Source organism: Garra rufa, chromosome 25 (assembly GCF_049309525.1).
Source record: "Garra rufa chromosome 25, GarRuf1.0, whole genome shotgun sequence".
Classification (NCBI taxonomy): Eukaryota; Metazoa; Chordata; class Actinopteri; order Cypriniformes; family Cyprinidae; genus Garra; species Garra rufa.
This window is the reverse complement of record NC_133385.1, coordinates 22,634,332-22,658,021: the sequence shown is the minus strand read 5'-3', so window position 1 is coordinate 22,658,021 and position 23,690 is coordinate 22,634,332. Positions and strand designations below refer to the sequence as shown.

At 36.5% G+C, this 23,690-nt stretch overlaps 2 protein-coding genes across 2 annotated transcripts; both read right to left on the bottom strand.

Annotated features, from left to right (window-relative positions):
- Positions 1–347: 347 nt before the first annotated feature.
- Positions 348–6,467, bottom strand: tmem168b (transmembrane protein 168b). Its single transcript, XM_073832172.1, has 4 exons — positions 4,756–6,467; positions 2,287–2,429; positions 1,908–2,182; positions 348–1,455 (listed from the first exon to the last, which is right to left on the bottom strand). Exons 1-4 carry the CDS (start codon positions 5,887–5,889, stop codon positions 908–910), a joined length of 2,100 nt encoding a protein of 699 aa, XP_073688273.1. The 5' UTR covers positions 5,890–6,467; the 3' UTR covers positions 348–907.
- Positions 6,468–8,628: 2,161 nt separating this feature from the next.
- Positions 8,629–18,161, bottom strand: samtor (S-adenosylmethionine sensor upstream of mTORC1). The gene is made up of 5 exons (XM_073831520.1): positions 17,951–18,161; positions 14,025–14,166; positions 13,819–13,947; positions 13,610–13,730; positions 8,629–12,767 (listed from the first exon to the last, which is right to left on the bottom strand). Exons 1-5 carry the CDS (start codon positions 18,108–18,110, stop codon positions 12,138–12,140), a joined length of 1,182 nt encoding a protein of 393 aa, XP_073687621.1. The 5' UTR covers positions 18,111–18,161; the 3' UTR covers positions 8,629–12,137.
- Between the last annotated feature and the right edge of the window lie 5,529 nt (positions 18,162–23,690).

Genomic DNA, 23,690 nt, shown 5'->3' with positions numbered 1-23,690 from the left:
CTAATGGTAATGACATTTTGGTAACACTTTACAATAAGGTTCATTAGTTAACCACATTAGTTAACATGAACTAATAATGAACTGCACTTATACAGCATTTATTAATCTTTGTTAATGTTAATTTCAACATTTACTAATACATTATTAAAATCTTGTTAACATTAGTTAATGCAGTGTGAACTAACATGAACAAACAATGAACAACTGTATTTCCGTTAACTAATGTTAATAAAGATTAGTAAATACAGTAACAAATGTATTGCTCATGGTTAGTTCATACATTAACTAATGTTTAATTAATGAACCTTATTGTAAAGTGTTACCGATATTTTTATTATGTAATCACAGGAATGTTTTTACTTTAAAAAAATTTTATTATATAAAAATAAAAAAATAAAACTTTCGCACTGCAGTAATGATTTTATTACAATCCTTTTTTGTAAAACGAAGATAATTTAATTTTAAATAAACTATTTTTTTCATATTACAATATTGTCTTTTTATTACAATAATGACAAGAAAAGTTACTTAACTGTAATTAAAATAATCTTTAAAAAAAATAGATTTTATTTCTTTATGCAAAATATAGTATCAGATGTCCTTTTTATCTTTTGATTTAGAGGTGATCTATAGCCCAGAAATGTTGATTTGGTTTCACAAAATTCACTCTTAGTGAGTAATAAATTAGTTTAGAGTCCAATATGACATTCTTGTAAGTTGGCCATTTTTTGCTATTTTTTTCCATCACAAACACACACATGGAGTCTTTTCACACCTGAGATTTTATAAATTGCTGTGCTGGTCATTACAACTTAAAGCTGCCGTAGGTGAACATCCCCTAACCATGTAGCTCAGACCCGCTGCGACCAGCAGCTGCTTACAGTATCGTCACACTTTAGGTCCTATTCTATGATCTAACCAGCTTGAAACCTTGGCCCGTATCCAGCACCGCAGGTGGGAACCAGGTGAGTTTGATCCTTCGGAGCAGCCGAACGCAGTATCCGCAAACCCAAAAGAGGTTCAACCCACCGCACCAGTGGGCGAGCTGAACCACGGGGTAAGTCAGACGTGGGAAGTAAAGTCTCCAGTGCCTGGTGACGTCGCTTTCAGTGGGCAGGTGAAGCTTGTAGTCGCTCCAGTGTCTGGAGATGCCGTAAGCCGCTCGGACGGGCCGCCCACGCTCAGACCACCGAACTATGCTGTCAGGGTTGCAGTTAAAATCAACCCATTGACAGGTGAAGTCACCGAGCTGAGGCACGTCCTGGACCTCTGGGTCTGTGGGACTAGAGAGCACTGCCCCTTGAACCGCGACAAAAAGTCCCTCGGTTTTCTGCACCTCCTTTACCCAGGGGAGCGAGTTGTCAGTGTCGAGAATAATGATGAGACGAGAACAGAATCCGGCGTTCTTTTCTCTCCAGAGCTGCACAATCTCATCTAGACGTAAAACGTCCCCACCTGATTGTATAAAAAGACAAAAAAGCCCTCTATAAGTCTTTACCAGAGTTTGGCTGAATTCCATATGCATTTCATTTGTTTTAAATGTATTTTATGTAAATGGTACGCAAATTGTACTAACGTAAGTGAATAAGTTAATGTTACAAAACAATGTACAGATGATATTTCTATTGCATTAAACTATTTTTTAAACTATTTTCATGGCAATTTAAAATTTTCTTTAATTGTCATTATAATAAAGCAAAAAATTATTCTCAATGCTGTCATTTAGAGTAATTTGAATTGAAGTAAACTGAATTAAAAAAATGAATTTCATTTTCCATAAACAAAACAAATCTCATTTCTTTTTTTTCCATTTTGGATGAATGTTCTTGAGTTAGAAGTTATAAGATTCACCCAGGTTCTGTAGTGTCTGTTTCTACAGGGGAAAAGTTATGTAATGATTCTCCCACCTGCTAGAGCCCACTCTCCGCTGCGGTGGGTGTGTCCGCTGTAATAGAGCACGTAGGTGTCGTGTCGTGGGCCGTCAGCTGTGTGCGCTTCCATGAATATGCGGAGCTTGGCTTGCAGTGCTTCCAGACTCAAGCCGCTCGTGGAGTAATCACAACCGTAGGTCTCGATCATGTGATGAGCGAAGAAGCGCTGCACGTTGTTAAGTATCCCCGTGGAACGCAAGTTGAGCTCCTGCACATGAGCCGGGGGCAGCAGGGTGGGCTGACCATCTGGGCTGAGAGAAAATGAGAGCATGAGGTACAATACTGACCCTCTGTGTAAGTAATCAAGTACTTGAAGTATCTGATTTACTGAAGTGTGACTGTATGTTTCCAGTACCTGCAATAGTTGGTAGGAATCACTACAGCGTAGCCGACACAGGTTCCTCCGAGGCTGCTTCCCAGCTCCTGGAAGAGGCCGTGGGCTAGTGACTCGATAGGCAGCACCAGGAGAAACAAGGCAATAAACAGACTGTTGGACGGCTGTAGGAGAAAACAAGAAAATCACCATCACCCTTATTTTAGGGCAGAACATTTTGGAACTGATTACACATAATCTGGATTACATAATCAGATCAAAAAATAAGAGAGTAATTAGAGTATATTACACAGTTTTAATGCTCATCAAATTAGAGTTACTTTTTATGTATTCCATGATTACATATTAATTCTGTTTTCTCTCTCTTTTGACGTTTTTCTTACTAAAAATCCTACTGTATGTCATTCCATTTAGCTGTGACTATATTCACAATACAGAATGGTCATGTAAATGTCATGTAAATAAATTTGCAAACCATGCTTCTGAATTTGGGTAAAAAAAGTGCCTCCAGACCATATATGAAACAAATCATTATTAAAGTTATTAAACAAGAAACTAAATTATTTGACTTTTTAATTATTTTTAGAGCTGCAAAATGATTAGTCGCGATTAATCGATTAAAAAAAAAGGTTTATGTTTGCATACTATGTGTTTGCACAGTGTATATTTAATATGTATACATAAATACACACACACACACACATGTATATATTAAGAAAAAAATATGTTAGATTTATATGTAAAATATTTATATAAAATATAAACTATATACGTGTTTACATACAAATTGTTTAAAATATATACATATATGATGTGTTTTATAATTTCTATGTACATAATTAATATACACAGTATACACATTTTTAATTGATTAATCGCAGCTCCAGTAGTTTATCAACCCACTACAGTTCTTACATTAAGCCCAGCGCAATGTATCCTGATTTAATGTAATGTTTAATCCATTTTATGATATTGATATAAAAAAATTCTATATATTTTCTCTCTTTGCCTTTTTCTATTAATATTGAACATTTAATAGTAAATTTAAAACAAGTTAGATTAAAAAAAGTAATCTAAAAAGTACTCAGAATACATTACCTAAAATAAGTAACCCTCATTACACATTACGGTAACACTTTACAATAAGGTTCATTAGTTAACATTAGTTAAAAACATTAGTTAACGTGAATTAATAATGAACTGCACTAATACAGCAATTATTAATCTTTATAATTTTAATCTCCATTTATTTATAAAAAAATACAATACTGTTCAAAAAGGAAAAAAAGAAATATTAAAAAGTCATTTTTAAAAAAAGAAATTAATATGTTAGTCTCTTTTGCTCACCAAAGTACAGCAAAAACAGTAACATTTTGAAATATTTTTACTATTTAAAAAAAAAATCATTCTAATATTCTGATTTGTTGCTCAAAAAAAAACATTTATTATTATTATGTTGAAAACAGTAGATTTTTTTCAGGTTTCTTTGATGAATAGAAGGTTCAGAAGAACAACATTTACCTGAAATAGAAATCTTTTGTAACATTATAAATGTGTTTATTATCAATTTTGATCAATTTAAAACATCCTTGGCTATATTTCTTTCTATAATACTCAATTGTTTTAAATATTGATAATAATAATAATAATAATAATAATAATAATAATAATAAAAATGTTTCTTGAACAGTAAATCAGCATTTTAGAATTATTTCTGAAGGACCATGTGACACTGAAGACTGGAGTAATAATGCTAAAAAAAAATCAGCTTTGAAATCACAGGGATAAATTACATTTTAAAATATATCCCAATAGAAAGCGATTTTAAATAGCAAAAATATTTCACAATTTTACTGTTTTGCTGTACTTCGGATCAAATAAATGCAGGCATGGTGAGCAGAAAAACATTAAAAAGCTTATGGTTCAAAAAAGTTTGACTGGTAGTGTATTAAATTGATCAAACATTTCTTAAGCAGCAAATCAGCACATTAGAATGATTTCTGAAGGATCATGTGACACTGAATACTGGAGTAATGGATGCTAAAAATATTTATAGAATATGTATGGAATAAATTATATTCTAAAATGCATTAAAATAGAAAAACATTATAACATTTATATAACAAAACTGCATTACCATACACATTTGTGTGCCAAATCAAAGATGCGGTAAAACCACTACGCAAATAAAATAACCATAAATCGGAAAATTATATCATAAAAGGACTCTTGTAAACCTTCATGACTGTAATTTGTCCTTTTTTTATCGGGTGGTTTAAGTTGTACACCATCATGCGGTGTGACGTCCAAAAAAAGAATGTGCAATATTTGTGTAAAATTAATTTAATGTTAATAAAAAATAAATATGTGAATAAATAAACCTTGAAATTAGAAATGTCTAAACTTCTCTTGAAAACTGTATTAAGGTTTTTCAAAACCGTGTGACCTACATTGCTAAGAACTAAGAAAGATTTTTAAAGGAAGCCTTACCTGCCAGCCCAGGGACCCGAGTATGATGGTGGACATCAGGCTGAAGAGCACTAGGCGTTTGGATATGAGACAGAAGTGCCGCATGCCCTTAGACGCCATGACCCTGTCCAGCTCTCCAGCCTCTGATGTATGCATCACGCACATCCTCTGACAGTCACTCAGCTTGCTGTGAAACCCCCACAGCGTGACGAGAAAAACCAGGTGGCAGATGATCCAAAAAACAGCAGATCCTGAAAGACCCGGGATGAGCAGATACCACCGATCCAGATCTCTCATCTTCAGAGCAGCCACGACCAAAAACATCACCTCCATAAACACCACTGGAAGAAGCATCAAGCGTCTCCACAGGCCTCTTCTCAGTAGCAGCGGCGACCAGCGTTCAGTGACCGAAAGTCCGCTGAAGTAGACATCCAGTAATGGGTCACAGACCAGGCGGCTGAAGAAGCAAGACAAGGCGAAGGGGTTGGTGGACACTCCTAAAGACTCCTGGAAGAAGAACGCAGCGACAAAAGAGAAGCAGACCAGGTTTTCCATCGCCAAGGACTTCATGCGCAAATCCACGATTAGAGCACCCAAAGCCAGTGTCAGGACAACAAGGCTTAGTGATTTTTGACTGACCAGGGTTGTGCTGGCCACAGCGAAGCCTGTGAGCTCCAAAGCCTCCCTTGAGGTGAGGAAAGCGGGTTGATGTCGGGTATAACCGCACATTCTCCCAACCAAAGCCCATAGGAATCGTATAACGATGCTTGCTATTAACATATAGTTGGCCACCTGCTCTTTAACATCGGGCTCTTTGGACGGGACGTTGATGAAGCACAGCAAACCCAGAAGGAAGCCAAACCACAGATGCAGCAGAAACATGCTGACGCTCTCCATGCCGAAGTAATAATGGAGAATGCAGGCTATCCCAAGAACGAAGAGACCCAAAATGAAAATGACCAAGATGATAGTGTCTGCGCTTTTCTCCCATTGTACGTAAATTCCCAGGCAAATGGCCACCAGGGAGTTTAGGCTAGACAGGTAACCGAGGTACCGAATGGACGACCACATGTTGACCCCTTTGTTGGCTTCGTCCAGTCGGGTCATGGCAGCGTAGAGAAAGTGGCTCAAGCAATACTTCAGCAGCTTGCACATGGCTGCAGAGATAAAACTCGCAAAACAGCAGAAAAACTTGCAGACTTAACGTCGCGAGTGACGTAATGACGTCACAACAGGAACAATTATTCGCGACATAACTATTCAGCAAAAAGGATGTAAGAACAGCATGTTGTAGGGTAGATGTGAGGTAAATCTCAAACTAAACCGTTTCTACAGACATCCTCGTGCAAACCCTAGAGTAGCATCTACAATAAAACAGTGGGTTGTCAATATCCACCTGTTACTGCTGAATGAGGCAAACTGTTCAACTCAAGGTCATGACTAAAAAACAGAGGCGTGAACTAGATGTGCAAATGTTGAACTCGTCGAAAGTTATTAAATAAGAGCTGAAGAGTCTTAATGTGCTGTCAGTCTGATTTAGTCGAGAAGATTCCAGTGTGTTTACCGGCATCAGAAAGTTGATAGAATGTGTTGCTGCTGTTCACAACGAGAGTAACATCGATCAAATCAAGCGAAAAGAAACACGCCAGTGGATATACAAGTCATTGATTGTTGTCGTTTACAGAAATACAACTAAAAGTGGAAATTTATCGCACAATATCTCAAAGCATCGCCTAAACTTCTCTCGGTGTCCGCCATGTTTGCACATTGGTATTAAGCCACTACGGAATACCAGAGAGGACAAACAAAGCGCCCATCATCGTCTTAACGAAACGGGATCACTGATATTTATGCAAAAATGCTTTTACAATATTAAAAAGACTGAAAAAATTGTATGTAGGCTATATATGATTTTATGTTTTTGACATGGCATTTGTTCTTAGGTGGCATTTGATTAAAAATACAGTAAAAACAGTAATATTGTTAAATATTATTACTATTTAAAATAGCTGTTTTCTATTTTAATAATTTTAAAATGTAATTTATTCCTGTGATGACAAAGCTGAATTTTCAGCATCATCATTCCAGTCTTCAATGTCACATGATCCTTCAGAAATCATTCTAATATGCTGACTTGCTGCTCAAGAAACATTTATTATCATCAGTGTTAATAACAGTTGACAGTTGCACAGAGCTGCTTGATATTTTTTTGTGGAAACCTTGATCATTTCTTTTCCAAGATTCTTTGCTTAAAGTTTCTAAAGAACAGCATTTATTTATTAAAAAAAACTTTTGTAACACTATAATTGATTATATCCATTCATTATATTGACATTATAACCCTAACCCTAACAATCTTTACTGGCAATTTTTTTTTAATAAATTTAATGGATCATTGCTAAAACGTTTAACATTTATTTTGTCAGATATGAAACGCATATAATCTTACAGTGCTTTGCGAAAGTATTCATACCCCTTTGTTTTTTTTTTACGTTTTATGTTGCTGCTTTCTGTTAAACTGCTTTAAATTTCACATCGATCTACACTCCATGAACCACACTGACAAAGTAAAAACAGAACTGTCACAACTTCCTAAATTTATTAAAAAATAATAATAAAAACATGAAATAAGAACATTGCATAAGTATTCATACCCTTAACTCAGTACTTAGCTGAAGCACCTATACAGCCTCAAGTCTTTTTGGGTATGATGCAACAAGCTTTGCACATCAACATTTGGCAATGATCTGCCATTCTTCTCCTCATCTCTTTAACTCTCAAGCTCTGTCAGGTTGGATGGGGGCCAGATGCACATTTTCAGGTTTCTCCAGAAATATTTGATTGGGTTCAGGCCAATCTCTTAATATCTCAATATTTTGGTGCATTGAGCTTTCCGTCTTCTCTGCTGAGTCTTTCCCACATCATGGGGCTACTACCAACACACTTTACTTTTGGGGATGGTACTCTGCAGGTGATGAGCAGTGTCTGGTTTTCTTCAAACATGATGCTTAGGATTGTGGTTCATCAGGCCAGAGATCCTTGTTTCTCACAGTCTGAGGGGCCTTTAGATGCTTTTTTGCAAATTCCAAATGTGTTTTCATGTGTCTCCACTGAGGAGAGGATTAAGTCTTGCAACACCACCATAAAGCCCAGATCGGTGGATTGTTGCAGTGATGTTTGTCCTTCTGTAAGTTTCTTCTTTCTGCATATATGATCATGGAACTTAACTAGAGTGACCATCAGGTTCATGGCCATCACTCTAGCCAAGGTCATTCTCCATCAGTTGCTCAGTTTGGCCAGGAGGCCAGCTCTTGGAAGAGTCAAGGTTGTTTCAAACGTCTTTCATTAAGGGTAATGAAGGCTACATGCTTCTGTGAACCTTCAATGCAGCCGAATTTTGTCCTAAACTCTTCCTAAGATGTGTGGCTTGATGCAGTCCTGTTTCTGAGCTCTACAAGCAGTTTTTTGACATCAGGGATTGGTTTTTGCTCTGATGTGTGTTTTCAGCTATTAGACCTTTTATTAAGATGTGTGTGCAAATCATACCCATTCAATTGAATTTTCCACAGGTTAACTTTTTTCGAAGTGTAGTAACATCTGCAAGCGATATAAATGCTCATGGGCTTAATTTCAACTGTCCTAGATAAGGGTATGAATACTTATGCAGTGAAATGATTTAAGTTTTTTATTGTTAATAAATTTGCAAAGATGTTAAAACCCATTTTTTGCTTCGCCATTCTGGTGTATGGAGTGTAGATTGATGTGGAAAAAACTCATTTAAAGCAGTTTAACATAACAAAATGTGAAAAAATTAAGGGGTATGAATACTTTTGCAAGGCACTGTATATGAATAGCTGTAAAGCGAGCTGCTATAGGCAAATAAAAGACCACAGAGAAGGCAACAAAAACCTTTATTTATAAAAGACGAATAACAATATTCCTCACAAACAGTCTGGTTCTGTGGGAGTCAACCATCGTAACACTGATAAAGAAAATCAATCATGCAAACAGTGGATTAGAGCCAGGGGAAGACAAAGACATTTGATATGTGAAATGCCTGAACACACCACCAAGTAAAGAATATAGTACAAAGCTTTTTTTTCTTTTTTTAAATGGTTTTAAAACGTTTCTTTTTTTCCTCAGATTTATAAATCGAGTACAGACTAAAGAATGCGTTTAAATGCTATTGCTAACAGGGCAGTGTTTTAGTCATTTTTTTTTAAGAGCTGGTTAAATTCACTGAATGTATGTACTGTAACTGTTTATTGTGGGAGAGAAATTATCGCACTTTACAAATGACAATCAGTAGCCTGTTCTTGAATCCAGTCTATATAATCACAAATGCAAAAATACAATTTAGGTTTGAAGGCACCTTGAGAAGGATTTTTTTTCTGATACCCTGAAAGATCACATACTGAATTCTATCACCATTTCAAATCGTTCCACACTTATTTTTGGCACCCCTACAACACATTTAAAGTGCCTAACACCATAGATACAACAGAACCCCAATCTCACACACTCCTTTAAGAGTATAGACCCATCACAGCATATTCTCATGTCAGCAGGTTTACCAAGCCGTAACCACACGAATACAATAGAAAACAGTGCCTAATATCAGTTACTCAACATAACTGCCAGGTTACAGTGATATGGGGAATCTTTGACCGTTTATGATTATGAACGTATTGCTGTTCTAATGAAGTGCTGATGCCAATATCGATACATTGCCAACCCTACAAAGGGTGCTATCGAAAAACGTGCAAATATGTGCTTGGACAGTCAAAGTAGTGTTTTTTTAAAAACCTGGAGTGGATAAAAAACTGCATGTTCTGCAGATACATACATAGGAGCTAAAAATGTACAGTGATACACAACAATCTTTCTGTAGGACTTCAAATCAACATTTGGCAGAGTACTTTCCAAACTTTTGTACCTTAAAAGTTATATTTTGTAAGTGAAAGCAGGAAAGTATAATAATGTACTGGAAAACGGGATATACACCAGGTAACGATACAGGATTTAGAGCAACCAAAGGTTTCGAGAGTAAACAGTCAAGAGTAAACAATCATCCTACTCAAAGTCACATTATGGCGAAATGCAGAGAAATCTAATCTGTTTCATACTACATACTACTGACAAGTATTCAGATATAACCGGTTTATAATAGCGGTTGAAACGAAAACGAAGGCAGACACACAGCTACTTTCAGGCCGTTTGATCGCAAGTTTAGAAACATGTTACCACAACGCATGCATCCAATCTGGTCACCTGTAAGATTGTTTGTTCTGAGAAACTACGATTACTTTGAAGGATTTGTACCTTGTTGAAGCGAGAAATCCACATTCACAGTTACAATGTCACATAACCAAACACGCACAAGTTCTGCAGACACTTAAAATGCTACAAATATCATTGATAAAGGCTATTCCAAAAAGTTGGTAGAACAGATGGATGAAATTGCCATCTAAGACGTCCAGTGAAAACTTGGTAAGAATCAAACCATGAAATGATAGTTCACGCAAAAATTGAAAATTTTGTTGTCATTTAATCACCAGCCATGTTTCAATAATGTATGACTTTTTTACCTTAATGTTGAACTGTTTTGTCCATACAATGGAAGTCAATAGGATCCAAAATGACATTGTTTTGGACCCCATTGAGTTTGATTGCTACAAATATCATTGATAAAGGCTATTCCAAAAAGTCGGTAGAACAGATGGCCGAAACTGCTAAGACGTCTAGTGAAAACTTGGTAAGAATCAAACCATTAATTGGATATTTCAAGCTACATTTTGAATCGTCATTTAATCACATTTCAAAACAGTATGACTTTTTAATTTTTTTATTGTTTAACTGTTTTGTCAATACAATGAAAGTCAATGGGGTCCAAGGCAACATTGTTTTGGACCACACTGGCTTTCATTGTAACTTTTAGTAACAATGAAAATCAATGGGGTCCAAAACGAAGTTTTATTGAACCCCATTGACTTACACTGAAACTTTCATTTCAATGAAACTTTTAGCAACAATGAAAGTCAATGGGGTCCAAAACAATGTTGTTTTGGACCCCACTGACTTTGATTGTATAAACAAAATTACACTGAGACATTTTTCAAAATGTATCCATTTCAGAGACAACGGAAGTCATACAGTTTGTAACTTTCAGCAACAATGAAAGTTAATGGGGTCCAAAACGATGTTGCTTTAATTGCAACAAATACGAAAACGAATTTGCTATCTAAAACATCCAGTGAAAATTTGGAAAATGTTTTTGTCATTTAAATCACCACCATGTTCTAAAACTGTATGACTTTTCTTTTTTTTTTTATCTTGAACTGTTTTTGCCCATACAGTGGAAGTCAGTGGGGTCCAGAACAACTTTGTTTTGGACCCCATTGAATTTCATTGTAACTTTCATTTCAATGCAACTTGTAGTAACAACCAAAGTCAATGGGGTCCAAAACTGATTTTGATTGTATAGACAAAATTATACTGAGAATTTTTTTTCAAAATACATTTCAGAGAAGACGGAAGCCATACAGATTGTAACTTTTAGTAACAATGAAAGTCAATGGGGTCCAAAACGATGATGCTTTGGACCCTATTGACTTTGATTGCTATATATTTTATTGATTAAGGCTATTCCAAAAAGTCGGTAGAACAGATGGCCGAAATTGCTATTTAAAACGTCACCACAATGCTTCAAAACTAGATGACTTTTCTTTTTTTTGTCCATACAATGGAAGTCAATGGGATCCATAACATTGTTTTGGACCCCATTGAATTTCATTGTAAGTTTCATTTCAATGTAACTTTTAATAACAACGATGTTGTTTTGAACCCCATTGACTGCATGGACAAAATTACATGGAGGCATTTTCTAAAATCTATGTATTTCAGAGAAGACAGAAGTCATACAGGTTTGAAACGGGTAAATGATGACTGAACTTTCATTTTTGGGTGAACTATCCTTTTACGAATTTCAGCTGAAAAAAATTACGGTAACTCCAACCGAAAGGTTGGATCTTTTGACAACAACGATAACTACGCCTAAGGTATAAGTTAAGCTAGTCTGAAAAGTTTTGTCCAGTTGACAGTCATTCTAAATGAGAAAACAGCCAAAGTAGGTGAGCAAAATCTTCCTCGACCTGAAATCACGCAGCTGCTTCAGTTACAAAACCACCTCACTTCTATTTCTTAGTTAAGATTGTTTAGTGTGTACATTTGTGTTCAAAAGGATGTCTTGCACGCTCTTAAAAATCAACGCCCACTTAAACGTCCTCATTCACTCTGTGCAAACTTTTTGCTGCTTAAAAAGGGGTCGAGTACACAAACGCAGCGGAGCAATTTTGGCAGCACGAAGGTAGGGTACTAAATATCAAGAGGGGCAGTAAACAGTTTCAGCTCTGCAGCAAAATAGGGTCTTCCAGCTCGTGGAAGGGAGCCGAGCTGCTCTGGCTCTCGCCCGAGTCCGAATCGTACGGCGTGTCTGGCAATTCCGCAAAGCCACACGCCAACTGGTCTTCCTCAAAATCGGAGCGCGGAGGCTCGTAGCCATCCGCAAATCCGTCCTCGTCAAGTGTGTTAAAGTCCTGCGGGATGTAAAGCATCTCCGGGTAGTTGCGGCTGACCAGGTCGCTGCTGGTGGTGGGCGACACCTTGCGGAAAGCAATCAGGTGCATGTGGGAGAACTTGACGTACTTGTAGCGCTTAAAACCCAGAGACTCCACCGCAACCCGCCAGCTGCGCATCATAAGCGCGTGCCGGCCCTGGTGGGAGGAGTCAGGGGTGATGATGAGAAGCAGGCCGTTCAGGGTCAGGAGTTCATGTGCTTTCTTGCAGCAGAGCCAGCGCTGGTAGGGTGAGGGGAAGTAGGAGAGAAGCAGGGAGAACACTACTACGTGAAATAGCTGGGCAGGTAGAGCGTCGATGGGGCCGCGCAGCTGCCGCAGGAAGGCATCCAAGGCGTCGCTGGCCAGCTGCAGAGGCTGCTGCAGCTGCAGGTTGAGAAAGTCGCATTTGTAGACACTCTGTAGCCATAAAGAGGAACTAAAATCAGAACATTTAGCTTAACTTGACATGTAAAATTAGTACAAGGGTCAACGACAGTTTCCAAGATAAACTACGTCTTTTGTGTTTAGTGATTCCCGTTTATAAATCCTGAACAGTTAAACTGCCCACTTTTCTTCAGAAAAATCCCTCTTTGGTTTTTCAGCATTTTTGTGTATTTGAACTCTTTCCAACAATGACTGTATGATTTTGAGATCCATCTTTTCACACTGAGGACAACTGAAGGACTCATATGCAGCTATTACAGAAGGTTCAAACACTCACTGATGCTCCAGAAGTAAAATCGATGAATTATGAGCCAGGGGTGTAAACTTTTGAACAGAATGAAGATGTAGGTGTACATTTTTCTTATTTTCTTATCATATTTTTTTTTTCATTTAGTACTGCCCTTCAGAAGCTACAGAAGATACTTGCATGTTCCCCAGAAGACAAAATAAATCAAAAGGTTTTCACCCCTGTCTCTTAATGCATTGTTTCTCCATCTGAAGCATTTGAACCTGTAATAGTTGCATGAGTCCCTCAGTTGTCTAAAATCATACAGTCATTGTTGGAAAGAGTTCAAATACACAAAAATGCTGAAAAAAAACAAAACAAGAATTAGTGGGACCTGAACGATTTTTCTGAAGAACAGTAGGCACTCTTTAGGACTCATAAACAAAAATCACTAAACAACAACAACAACAAAAACACAGCTGTAGATCATTCAGGTGACAACACAATATTAAGACTCAAGCATATGTTAACTTTTGAGCAGGGTCATTTTTTTATGGACAACACGTAAACGTCTTTAAGAAACACAAACCTCTACTGCCGGCACAATGTCAATACCGACAGTCAGAAACTCATCAAATTTCAAGAAGGGATTGAAACAGCTGCCCACATCCAACAGCCGAATCCTCCCAAGCTGGAATGTTGAGCTGTTGCTAAGCATAAATAAAAAGCTGACTTAGTCAACGAACTCTGGAACATTTATGAATTTGCAGTGTTAATGGTGTCATTCTAGACTAGCACCTTGAAGAGGGTGACTGTGGTAGAGAGTTATCAGATGTGTTATTCCCAGCTGCTGCATGTCTAGCACTCTTCTCATCCTTCTCCAACACTCGCCTCATTCCTCCATCCTGGAAGTACTCCTGACAAACACTGTGGCATAAGAGATTTTTAAGTATAAGTACCAAATCATCTTCTCAACATAAAATACTAACCATTAACAATCATACCTGCGGCACCACTCAATGCGCCCCTCGCCTTCGCATTTATTCGCCCAGTGGTTGTCAGCCAGATTCTTCATGGCCATGGCATACTCGCTGAGAGTCTGCTCGTCTTCACAATGTTCACGCCATATTTTCTCAAAATCTCCCACTGCAGCCGAAAAGACAAAACAGAGAAGCGTACAGTCATGACTAATCATTCTGCGCAGTGTAACTACTAGTGAACATTTTCACAAAGCCTACTTTCAGAAGTCAGCTGATGTTGCTCTTCCTCTAAATTTTGATTCTGAAACCGTAGCCTCCAACGGCTCACAAAACACAGTCCGATTTCTTCAACGACTCCATCGCCAAGCTCAAAAGCATTTGTGCTGATTCACACACAGTTCACAAACTTGCTGATAACGCCGATGACACCAGAAGGCAACCACTACCCTACGAGAGTGCTCGTGAGGGCAAGAACTGACAAAAAGTGACCCATCCCATGACAGAATGGAAAATACAGGCCTTATCAGATTTACAGAGAATGAAACAAGAAGGGAAGAGACTGCGGTGCCGTTACATTATGAATACTGCTTTACAATGCCAAGAAGACCAGATCATGCCTTCCTTATTAACCCATCACGGGGTCTAGTGAATAGACTACTGTGTGTGGGATTTATAGCGCTGCTCGTCCCTCTCGGGGGAAGATTCGATAAAGCTAGTCTGAACCATGAGACACATTTAAAGTCAGACAGTATAAACACGGTGGTACTTTATATTAGATTCGGCTTCCTGTGGGTAGAAGTAATTGCAAACAAAAATATAACATTTCATAATCTCTGTCATGATATCCGTCTTGGATGATGCTTACTGCAGTGCAAGACCGTAACAGGAAATGTAACAACATCCTCACACAGTCATTTGCCTCTATCAATAAAAAGACTATTTAATGTACATCTCTCAAGATAATATTTTTTATATTCTTTTAAAAACTGTGCACACTTCAGTTTTTAGAAACTAGGCTTGGTCACACAACATAGAAAAAAAATTGGGTACAAAATATGACCTGAAAGATGGCGTTTTTCATTAAAGAAGATATTTTGAGAAATGTCTGCCAGATTTGATGAAAGAATTTTAATTTTGGCATACAGGGTCCCTTTAACTTAAGAAGATATTAACTAAATATTCAAAATAAATAAATAAAATACACAGGATGTGTGTATGTGTGTACACGCATACAGTTGAAGTCAAAAGTTTACATACACCTGCAAAATGTTTATTATTTTATCAAAATAAGAATGATCATACAAAATGCATGTTATTTTTTTTATTTAGTACTGACCGGAATAAGATATTTTACATCAAAGAAGTTTAAATATTGTCCACAAGAGAAAATAATAGTTGAATTCAAAAGTTTACATACACTTGATTCTTAATACTGTGTTGTTACCTGAATGATCAACGGTTAAACTGTCTGCTGTTCTTCAGAAAAGTCATTCAAGGCCACAAAGATTCTTTGGTTTTTCAGCATTTTTGTGTATTTGAACTCTTTCCAACAATGACTGTATGGTTTTGAGATCCATCTTTTAAAACTGAGGACAACTGAGGGACCCATGCAACTATTACAGAAGGTTCAAATGCTCACCGATGCTCCAGAAGGAAACATGGGGTGAAAACTTCTTGAATATGAAGATCAGGGTAAATTTAACTTATTTTATCTTCTGAGAAACATGCAAGTACCATCTATAGCTTCTGATGGGCAGTACTTAATGAAAAAAAAAAGATATTTAGGCAAAATAAGAAAAATGTATTTTCATTCTGTTCAGAAATTTTCACCCCCGGATCTTAATGCATCGTGTTTCCTTCTGGAGCATCAGTGAGTTTTTGAACCTTCTGGAATAGTTGCATATGAGTCCCTCAGTTGTCCTCAGTGTGAAAAGATGAATCTCAAAACCATACAGTCGTTGTTGGAAAGAGTTCAAATACACAAAAATGCTGAAAAACTAAAGAACCCGAAGAATTTCTCTGAAGAAAAGGAGGCAGTTTTAACTGTTTAGGACAAACAAGGGACTCATGAACAACTATCACTAAACAAAAAACACAGCTGTGGATTATTTAGGTAACAACACAGTATTAAGAATTAAGCATATGTTAACTTTTAAACAGGGTCGTTTTCATAAGTTAAATTATTATTTTCTCTTGTGCACCACATGTAAATGTCTTTTATGTTAAATATCTTATTCAGGTCAGTACCAAATAAAAAAAATAACATGCATTTTGTATGTTCACTAATATTTTGGTAAAATAATTAACATTTTGCAAGGTGTAAGTAAACTTTTGACTTCAACTGTACATACATATACACAGATTAAGTCAAAATTGTTGTCACTCGTTTTTTATGTTGTCATGCAGTTTTAATGAGAAAATTGCATGATAATAAGATATTAATAAAACAGTTTCTCATTAATTTCAGTAATCAATTATTAATCGCATTTCATCAGATTAACAATGACAGTCTTGTATGTTTGGTTGTACATTTGTTTACAGTGCAGAAGGCCTTTAAGACCTCTAAGGTTGCCCAAAAAATGCTATTTTAAGATCAGATGCAGTCATTTCAGTGTTTAAAACTAGATATTTAAAGTCATTTTCCTCTTATTTTTTCAAGTACAAGTTGAAAAGAACATGCTAAAATCAACAGAAAAGTCAACTGATGGGAGAATGTTATGTACTAAAAATTAGGCAACTAAAAAAAGTCTACATTTACACCATGAGTGCTCATAACCACGGTGACATTGTCAAACTGAAACCGATATAACTGACATCAGCTCTAACTCTCCTTAAAGGGATAGTTCATCCAAAAAAAAAAATAATAATAATCTGTCATTAATTTGTCACCCTCTTGTCGTTTTAAACCCATAAGATCTTCATTCATCTTCAGAACACAAATTAAGATATTTTTGATGAAATCTGAGAGCTCTTTGACCCTACAAAGACGCCAACGGTGTCCTTACCACCTTTCAGGATCTTGAATGTGTCAGTTGCGTTGCTGTAAATGGAAGGTCAGAAAACTCTCGGATTTCATAAAAAGTATCTTAATTTGGTTTCGCGGGTTTGGAACAACATGAGGGTGAGTAATTAATGACAGAATTTTCATTTTTGGGTAAACTATCCTTTTAATTGCAATTCATTGTTTGCTACCTGGCTGACTGAATTTTCAGTTCAGGTATTTACTACTTTATATACTTACAATATATATATATATACTTATTTAGGCTATACTATATCATCCTCAACAAGTAGACTCTACTAGGTCAGCTGACCATTATTTATCATAGGAGTATTAGTCATTAGATAAGAAAGGTGTTAAATAATAAATGGATAAATAATTGACAGTGATGAAGGCATTAATGCCTTTAGGGCAGCACAATTGTCACCTGTACACAGTCAGAAGACATACATCAGATTATTCATGCTAATAAATGATTGCTTTATAGTCTTTTTCTCCTCGAAGAATTAAAAGTTGTTTTCAAACACAGCAAAACAGGAACAGATGAACGACCCTGCACAGGCTTGCTGACTAGACTATAACGTCGTGCTAAAGAAAGACAGACTGTTTCAATATCTAGTGTGCTACCTACCTAGATAGAGCCTACCTTGTTTTTTAGGGCGTTCGGAACGTTCTATTTAAATGTTACCCCGAATGCGGTCTAGGTAGGAAGCCGACTAGGTTTTGAGGCACAGACAGTGCTTTCCAAAACGAGTGCGAAATCAGTTCATGTCAACAGTTACGAAACACAAGTCAATATTAAAATAACATTTTTGTTCTCGGAGGTTCTCTCTATTAGGTTCTCGGTTGTTATCCAGGGGTTTAATTGTCCGAGTCTCGGATCAGGCCAGACTACAGAAACTGATCTAGGCTAGGCTACACAGCTACGCATCTCAGGCAGTAACGTTACCTTCAATGTATTTCCTGCGGAGCTTTCGGTGCACACTCTTCACCACCCCAGACAGTTTCTCCTGCTCCTGCTTACTGGACTGCAGCAGCTCCGTCGGGACGGAGCCGGCGTGGTATTCGTAGAGATCCGGGTCTGTCTCAGCTCTGCTTCGTAGGTCCATAGTACAGCACTGAGGCTACCGGCGCACCGGCTCCGTCAGTCCGTCAGCACGCACGCACACACCGCAACAACGCGCAGCCTGATTGCGCCTCTCCAGCGAACGTGCCGGAAGTGCACGTCCAATCTGTGAACTCTGAACATGCAACGCCTCAAACTCAACTCAAACTCCCTGAAGGGTTGATAATTAAGTTTAATACGGTGTTACATGTAATAATAATAGTAATAAGTAATTATTAACAATTACTATTGTTATTATAGCCTATATTATTATATACAATTAATTTGCAATATTAATTATTTTTAAATGTAATTTTAGATAAAATTTAAATGATTTATATCGTTATTGTTACTATTGTTGTTAATAAAATCGTTCAAAATAATTTATTGTATTGGCCCTTTATAAAAGGCATAAATTTAAACTATTAAGACTTAATGAAGTTATTATTTTGTAGTAGTTATAGCATAAATAAAATTCAGTAATATTGAAAAATATTATTACAATTTAAAATAATGGTTTTGTATTTTAATATAATATTAAAATATAATTTATTTCTGTGATGCAAAGCTGAATTTTCATCAGCCATTACTCTGGTCTTCCATGTCACATGATCCTTCAGAAATCATTCTAATATGCTGATGTTATTATCAATCTTTGAAACAGTTGTGCTGCTTAATACTTTTTTTGGAACCTGTGATACCTTTTCAGGATTCTTTGATGAATAAAAAGTAAAAAAGTTAATTTTTTTGTTCAAAATAGAAATCTTTTCTAACAATATAAGTCTTTACTATCACTTTTTATCAATTTAACACATCCTTGCTGAATAAAGGTATTCATTTCTTTCAAAGAAAGAAAGAATTTACTCACCCCAAACTTTAAACAGTAGTGTATATTGTAAAGCAGCACAATTGTTTCCAACATGGATAATAAATGAGGATATTAGAATGATCAGCTTTGCATTACCGAAATAAATTATATTTTGAAGTATATTAAAATAGAAAACCAAAATTTTACATTTTTAATTAAACAAACAGCCTTGATTAGCAGAAATCTTCTTTAAAAAAACATTAAAAATCTTTTTTGAACAGCGGTGTAATTTTAATTTATAAGAATACTTTATGTTAAGGAAGAGCCTACATAAAAATAAAAATTTAATTCCAAAATGAACATTACTAAAATTATATCATTAATAAAAAATAAAAACGTCGCACTGCGATTGGCTGGACCTGAGCGTAAACAACTTACCTGTAGAAAAGGATGTTCATTCACAGCTTTCCTTCGCATCATAGTAGACGTTTACATTTACGGTGGATTACGAATTAATCAAAGCAGGGAGTCCCACCGCTAAAACAAATCCACGTAAGGTAAGTGTTTTTAGCTTTTGGTCCTGAGAATCACATCGGCGTGTCACATACTTGCTCCCTGTGACACGGAATCCTGTGTGGCATGGAGAGAGCGTGAGCTTTGTCACGTTTCACCCCACAGAGTTCTGGCTTTCCGTGAGTATCGTAAACCTCAGTAAACAAACTACCAGAACCAGTCATAAGTTATTTTGCAGTATTTTTTCAATTTATGACTAATGTCAAAATTCTGTATTAACATAATGAATACAATGTACAGTATAACGTCAGTGATGTTGTTCTCAATTTCTTATAGCGAAAGATATATGGGGTTAAATTTAGATAAAATGGCACACTTTTTTACCATTAAGATGACTGGGAAACATGTCCAAAAATGAACTAACCCATATGTATACATATTATATTGTCATTGCATACACCGCGTTCCAAATTATTATGCAAATGATATCTTACTCTGGTTTTCATAATTAGTCAATGCAAATGACAGTCAGTATAATTTTTAAGTCATCAACCATTAGGGTATAATTCGAATTTTATTGAACAAACCTCCTAATGATAACAGTATTTATTTCAAAAATAAAAAACTGAAAATGCACTGTTCCACATTATTATGCACAACAGAGTTAAAACATTGTATAGGTTGTAAAGAACTGAAAATGGGCATTTGCTGAATTTGCAGCATTAGGTGGTCATATTTACTGAAATCAAAAGCTATTTCAATCAAAAACATCCTAACTGGGCAAGTTACATCTTACCATAGGACCCCTTCTTTGATATCGCTATCACAATTCTTGCATCCATTGAATTTGTGAGTTTTTGGAGAGTTTCTGATTGAATTTGTTTGCAGGATGTCAGAATAGCCTCACAGAGCTGCTGTTTTGATGTGAACTGCCTCCCACCCTCATAGATCTTTTGCTTGAGGATGCTCCAAAGGTTCTCAATCTGGTTGAGGTCAGGGGAGGATGGTGGCCACACCATGAGTTTCTCATCTTTTATGCAAATAGCAGCCAATGACACAGAGGTATTATTTGCAGCATGAGATGGTGCATTGTCATGCATGAAGATGATTTTGCTACGGAAGGCACAGTTCTTCTTTTTGTACCATGAAAGAAAGTGGTCAGTCAAAAACTCGACATACTTTGCCGAGGTCATTTTAATACCTTTAGGGATCCTAAAGGGGCCAACCAGCTCTCTCCCTATGATTCCGGCCAAAAACGCCACCTCCTTGTTGTGGTCGCAGCCTTGTTGGGACATGTTCCATCCACTACTCCATCCATCTGGACCATCCAAAGATGCACAACACTCATCAGTAAACAAGACTGTTTGTAAATGAGTCTTCATGTATGTCTGGGCCCACTGCAACCGTTTCTGCTTGTGAGCATTGGTTAGGAGTGGCCAAATAGTAGGTTTATGCACAACTGCAAGCCTCTGGAGGATCCTACACCTTGATGTTTGCGGGACTCCAGAGGCACCAGCAGCTTCAAAAACCTGTTTGCTACTTTGTAATGGCATTTTAGTAGCTGCTCTCTTAATCTGATGAATTTGTCTGGCAGAAACCTTCCTCATTCTGCCTTTACCTGCACGAACCTGTCTGTGCTCTGAATCAGCCTCAAATCTCTTCACAGTACAATGATCATGCTTACGTTTTCGTGAAATATCTAATGTTTTCATACCTTGTCCAAAGCATTGCACTATTTGAAGCTTTTCGGCAGCAGAGAGACCTTTTTCTTTCCCATATTGCTTGAAACCTGTGGCCTGCTTAATAATGTGGAACATCCTTCTTAAGTACTTTTCCTTTAATTGGGCTCATTTGGCAAACTATTTATCACAGGTGTCTGAGATTCATTTCAGTGATCCAAAGAGCCATGAGACACAATACCATCCATGAGTTTAATTGAAAAACAAAAAACTGTGTGTTTATGACACTTACATCCAATTTGCATAATAATTTGGAACGCGGTGTAGTGCTTCAACCATAAATAATCAAATCTGGAGCTACAGTGTCATTGTGTGTCCCCTTGGGTTTGAAAATGTCATGTGTGTGATAATCCTGTAGTCTAATAGTCACCCTGCCCAACTGTAAACTATGGAACTAAAATGTTTCTTATTCTATCAGCTTATAAATAGAGGGTCTGCACTTATGTCACAATTTGGTCAGTTACCTGGATGCACAGCCATATCGGCGATATACTCGGATGTAAACAACAGCATTGATTGCACAGTTAATGTACTACTGAAATACGTTGTACTGCTAATTTATGCTGTCTAAACCACGCAAAAAACATGGAAGCTGCTAAATCTCGATATACAGAGAAGGATTTAGTAGTTAATAGGCTGGAAAGATACACACAAGCAGTATTAATTAAGATATTAGCTTAATATTTCACCTACTTGACTAGAAATGATAAGAACAAACACAAATGTTGTCAAAATTCTTGCACTGGAAATCCTGGTTCTGTTTGACCAACTACAAACGCCTTTTATTCCTCAGACAGTTTTTTTTGCACTCTTCTACTTGGTTTGTTATAACTTTTGGCAGGCTCTCGTACTCCAAATGTTTTTCCTAGTCTGACCGATTAGTACAGCCCAAAACATGACAGTAATTGACCATTTTCAGTAGCAATAATCAGCAAAATAATTATAAAAATTATTTTTATCAGGACTCTATATGCAGTCACTCATCTAGCAATGAAATTATATAGCATTCTAAAGCTGACCTTAGGAAAAGTCCACTCAAAAATGAAAATTATGTTACTTACTCACCCTCACATACTGTATGCATTCTTTTTCTGTGGAACAAAAAAAGACAATGTTTTGAAAAAAAATTACTTAAAAAGAAAAGCTGAAGTCATTTGGGTTCGATGTTGTTATGGACACCACTGACTTCTACTGTAAGGCCAGGAGCAATTGAAACATTCTTAAAATATCTACAGCTAAAAAGGAGTCTATTTGGGGAGGTCTGTGGTCACATTTATTTCTGTGAACTGCATGGTCTAATAACCTGGAGATGAGATCATAGATCATCTGTTTGTTCTTTGAAAGCCAGTTCTGTGAATGATGTCTAACAATAAATGGACAAGAGAAAGACAACTTGAAATAATAACAGGTGCACAATATTGAATTACAATAAAATAGCCTGTTGATTGAACAAAGCAAATTTACAGACACCAGAAAAACATTGTTCCAAAAATCTTATCTATTTTGAGTGCACAATGATAGAAGTAATGCTTTTTTTTTATATCGTTCACTCATTGTGTTTAGACACCTGTGTCATATGACACCTCTGACACCTTTGTCCTTATGAAACAAAAGCTGGTCAGTTTGTAGAGGTTAAGACCATAATGTTTGGTTTATTGAAACAAAGGAGGATATTGATCCTTAATATCTTTTTCAGAAAAAAAAAGGTATAGTCTCAAACAGTTTTACTAAAAATCAACATGATTATGTCTATGTATTATATGTATATATAAATCATAATCCAATCAGGTTCTTAGCTTGAAATTAAAGCTATGCGTAAAAGCATGTCAAGGAAATTTCACTATAATCCCTTTTTCCAAGACTAATCCTCTATAATCTGTCAAAGTTTTCGCTCACTCAGTGGTCCTTTAAACATTTCCAAGACTAATCCTCTATAATCTGTCAAAGTTTTCGCTCACTCAGTGGTCCTTTAAACATTACTGTACCAGGCACCATTAGCACAGAACCCAACCATTTCTACATATATAGACCCCATATAATCTCTTGCTGTATGTTCAGCTCTGTATTAAAAACATTGTAATTTTATATGCAAACTTTGTTGTCTGTAGAGAAAAGAAAATATACCTATTGACTTGATGTCAAATGGCAAATTAAAGAATGACCTATTATGCCCCTTTTTACAAGCTGTAAAATAAATTTCTGTTGTCTCTAGAGTGTGTATGTGAAGTTTTAGCTCAAAATACCCAACAGATTATTTTTATAGCTCGTTAAAGTTGCCACTTTTAGGGTATGAGCCAAAACGCTGATGAGCCAAAACGCTGGTGATGAGCTGGTGCTCCTGGACTCCTTTTCTGAAGGAGCAGCACTTTAAGAACTCATTCTCCAGCAGTGTTGCCAAGTCTGTGGTTTTCCGATGGAATTGGGCTACTTCAACACCGTTGGTTGTTTTTCATGTCTGCGGACTGAAGCGACCCCAATAACATGATATTTATCTTTTTGTATGTAAATTTAAAAAAAAAATGCA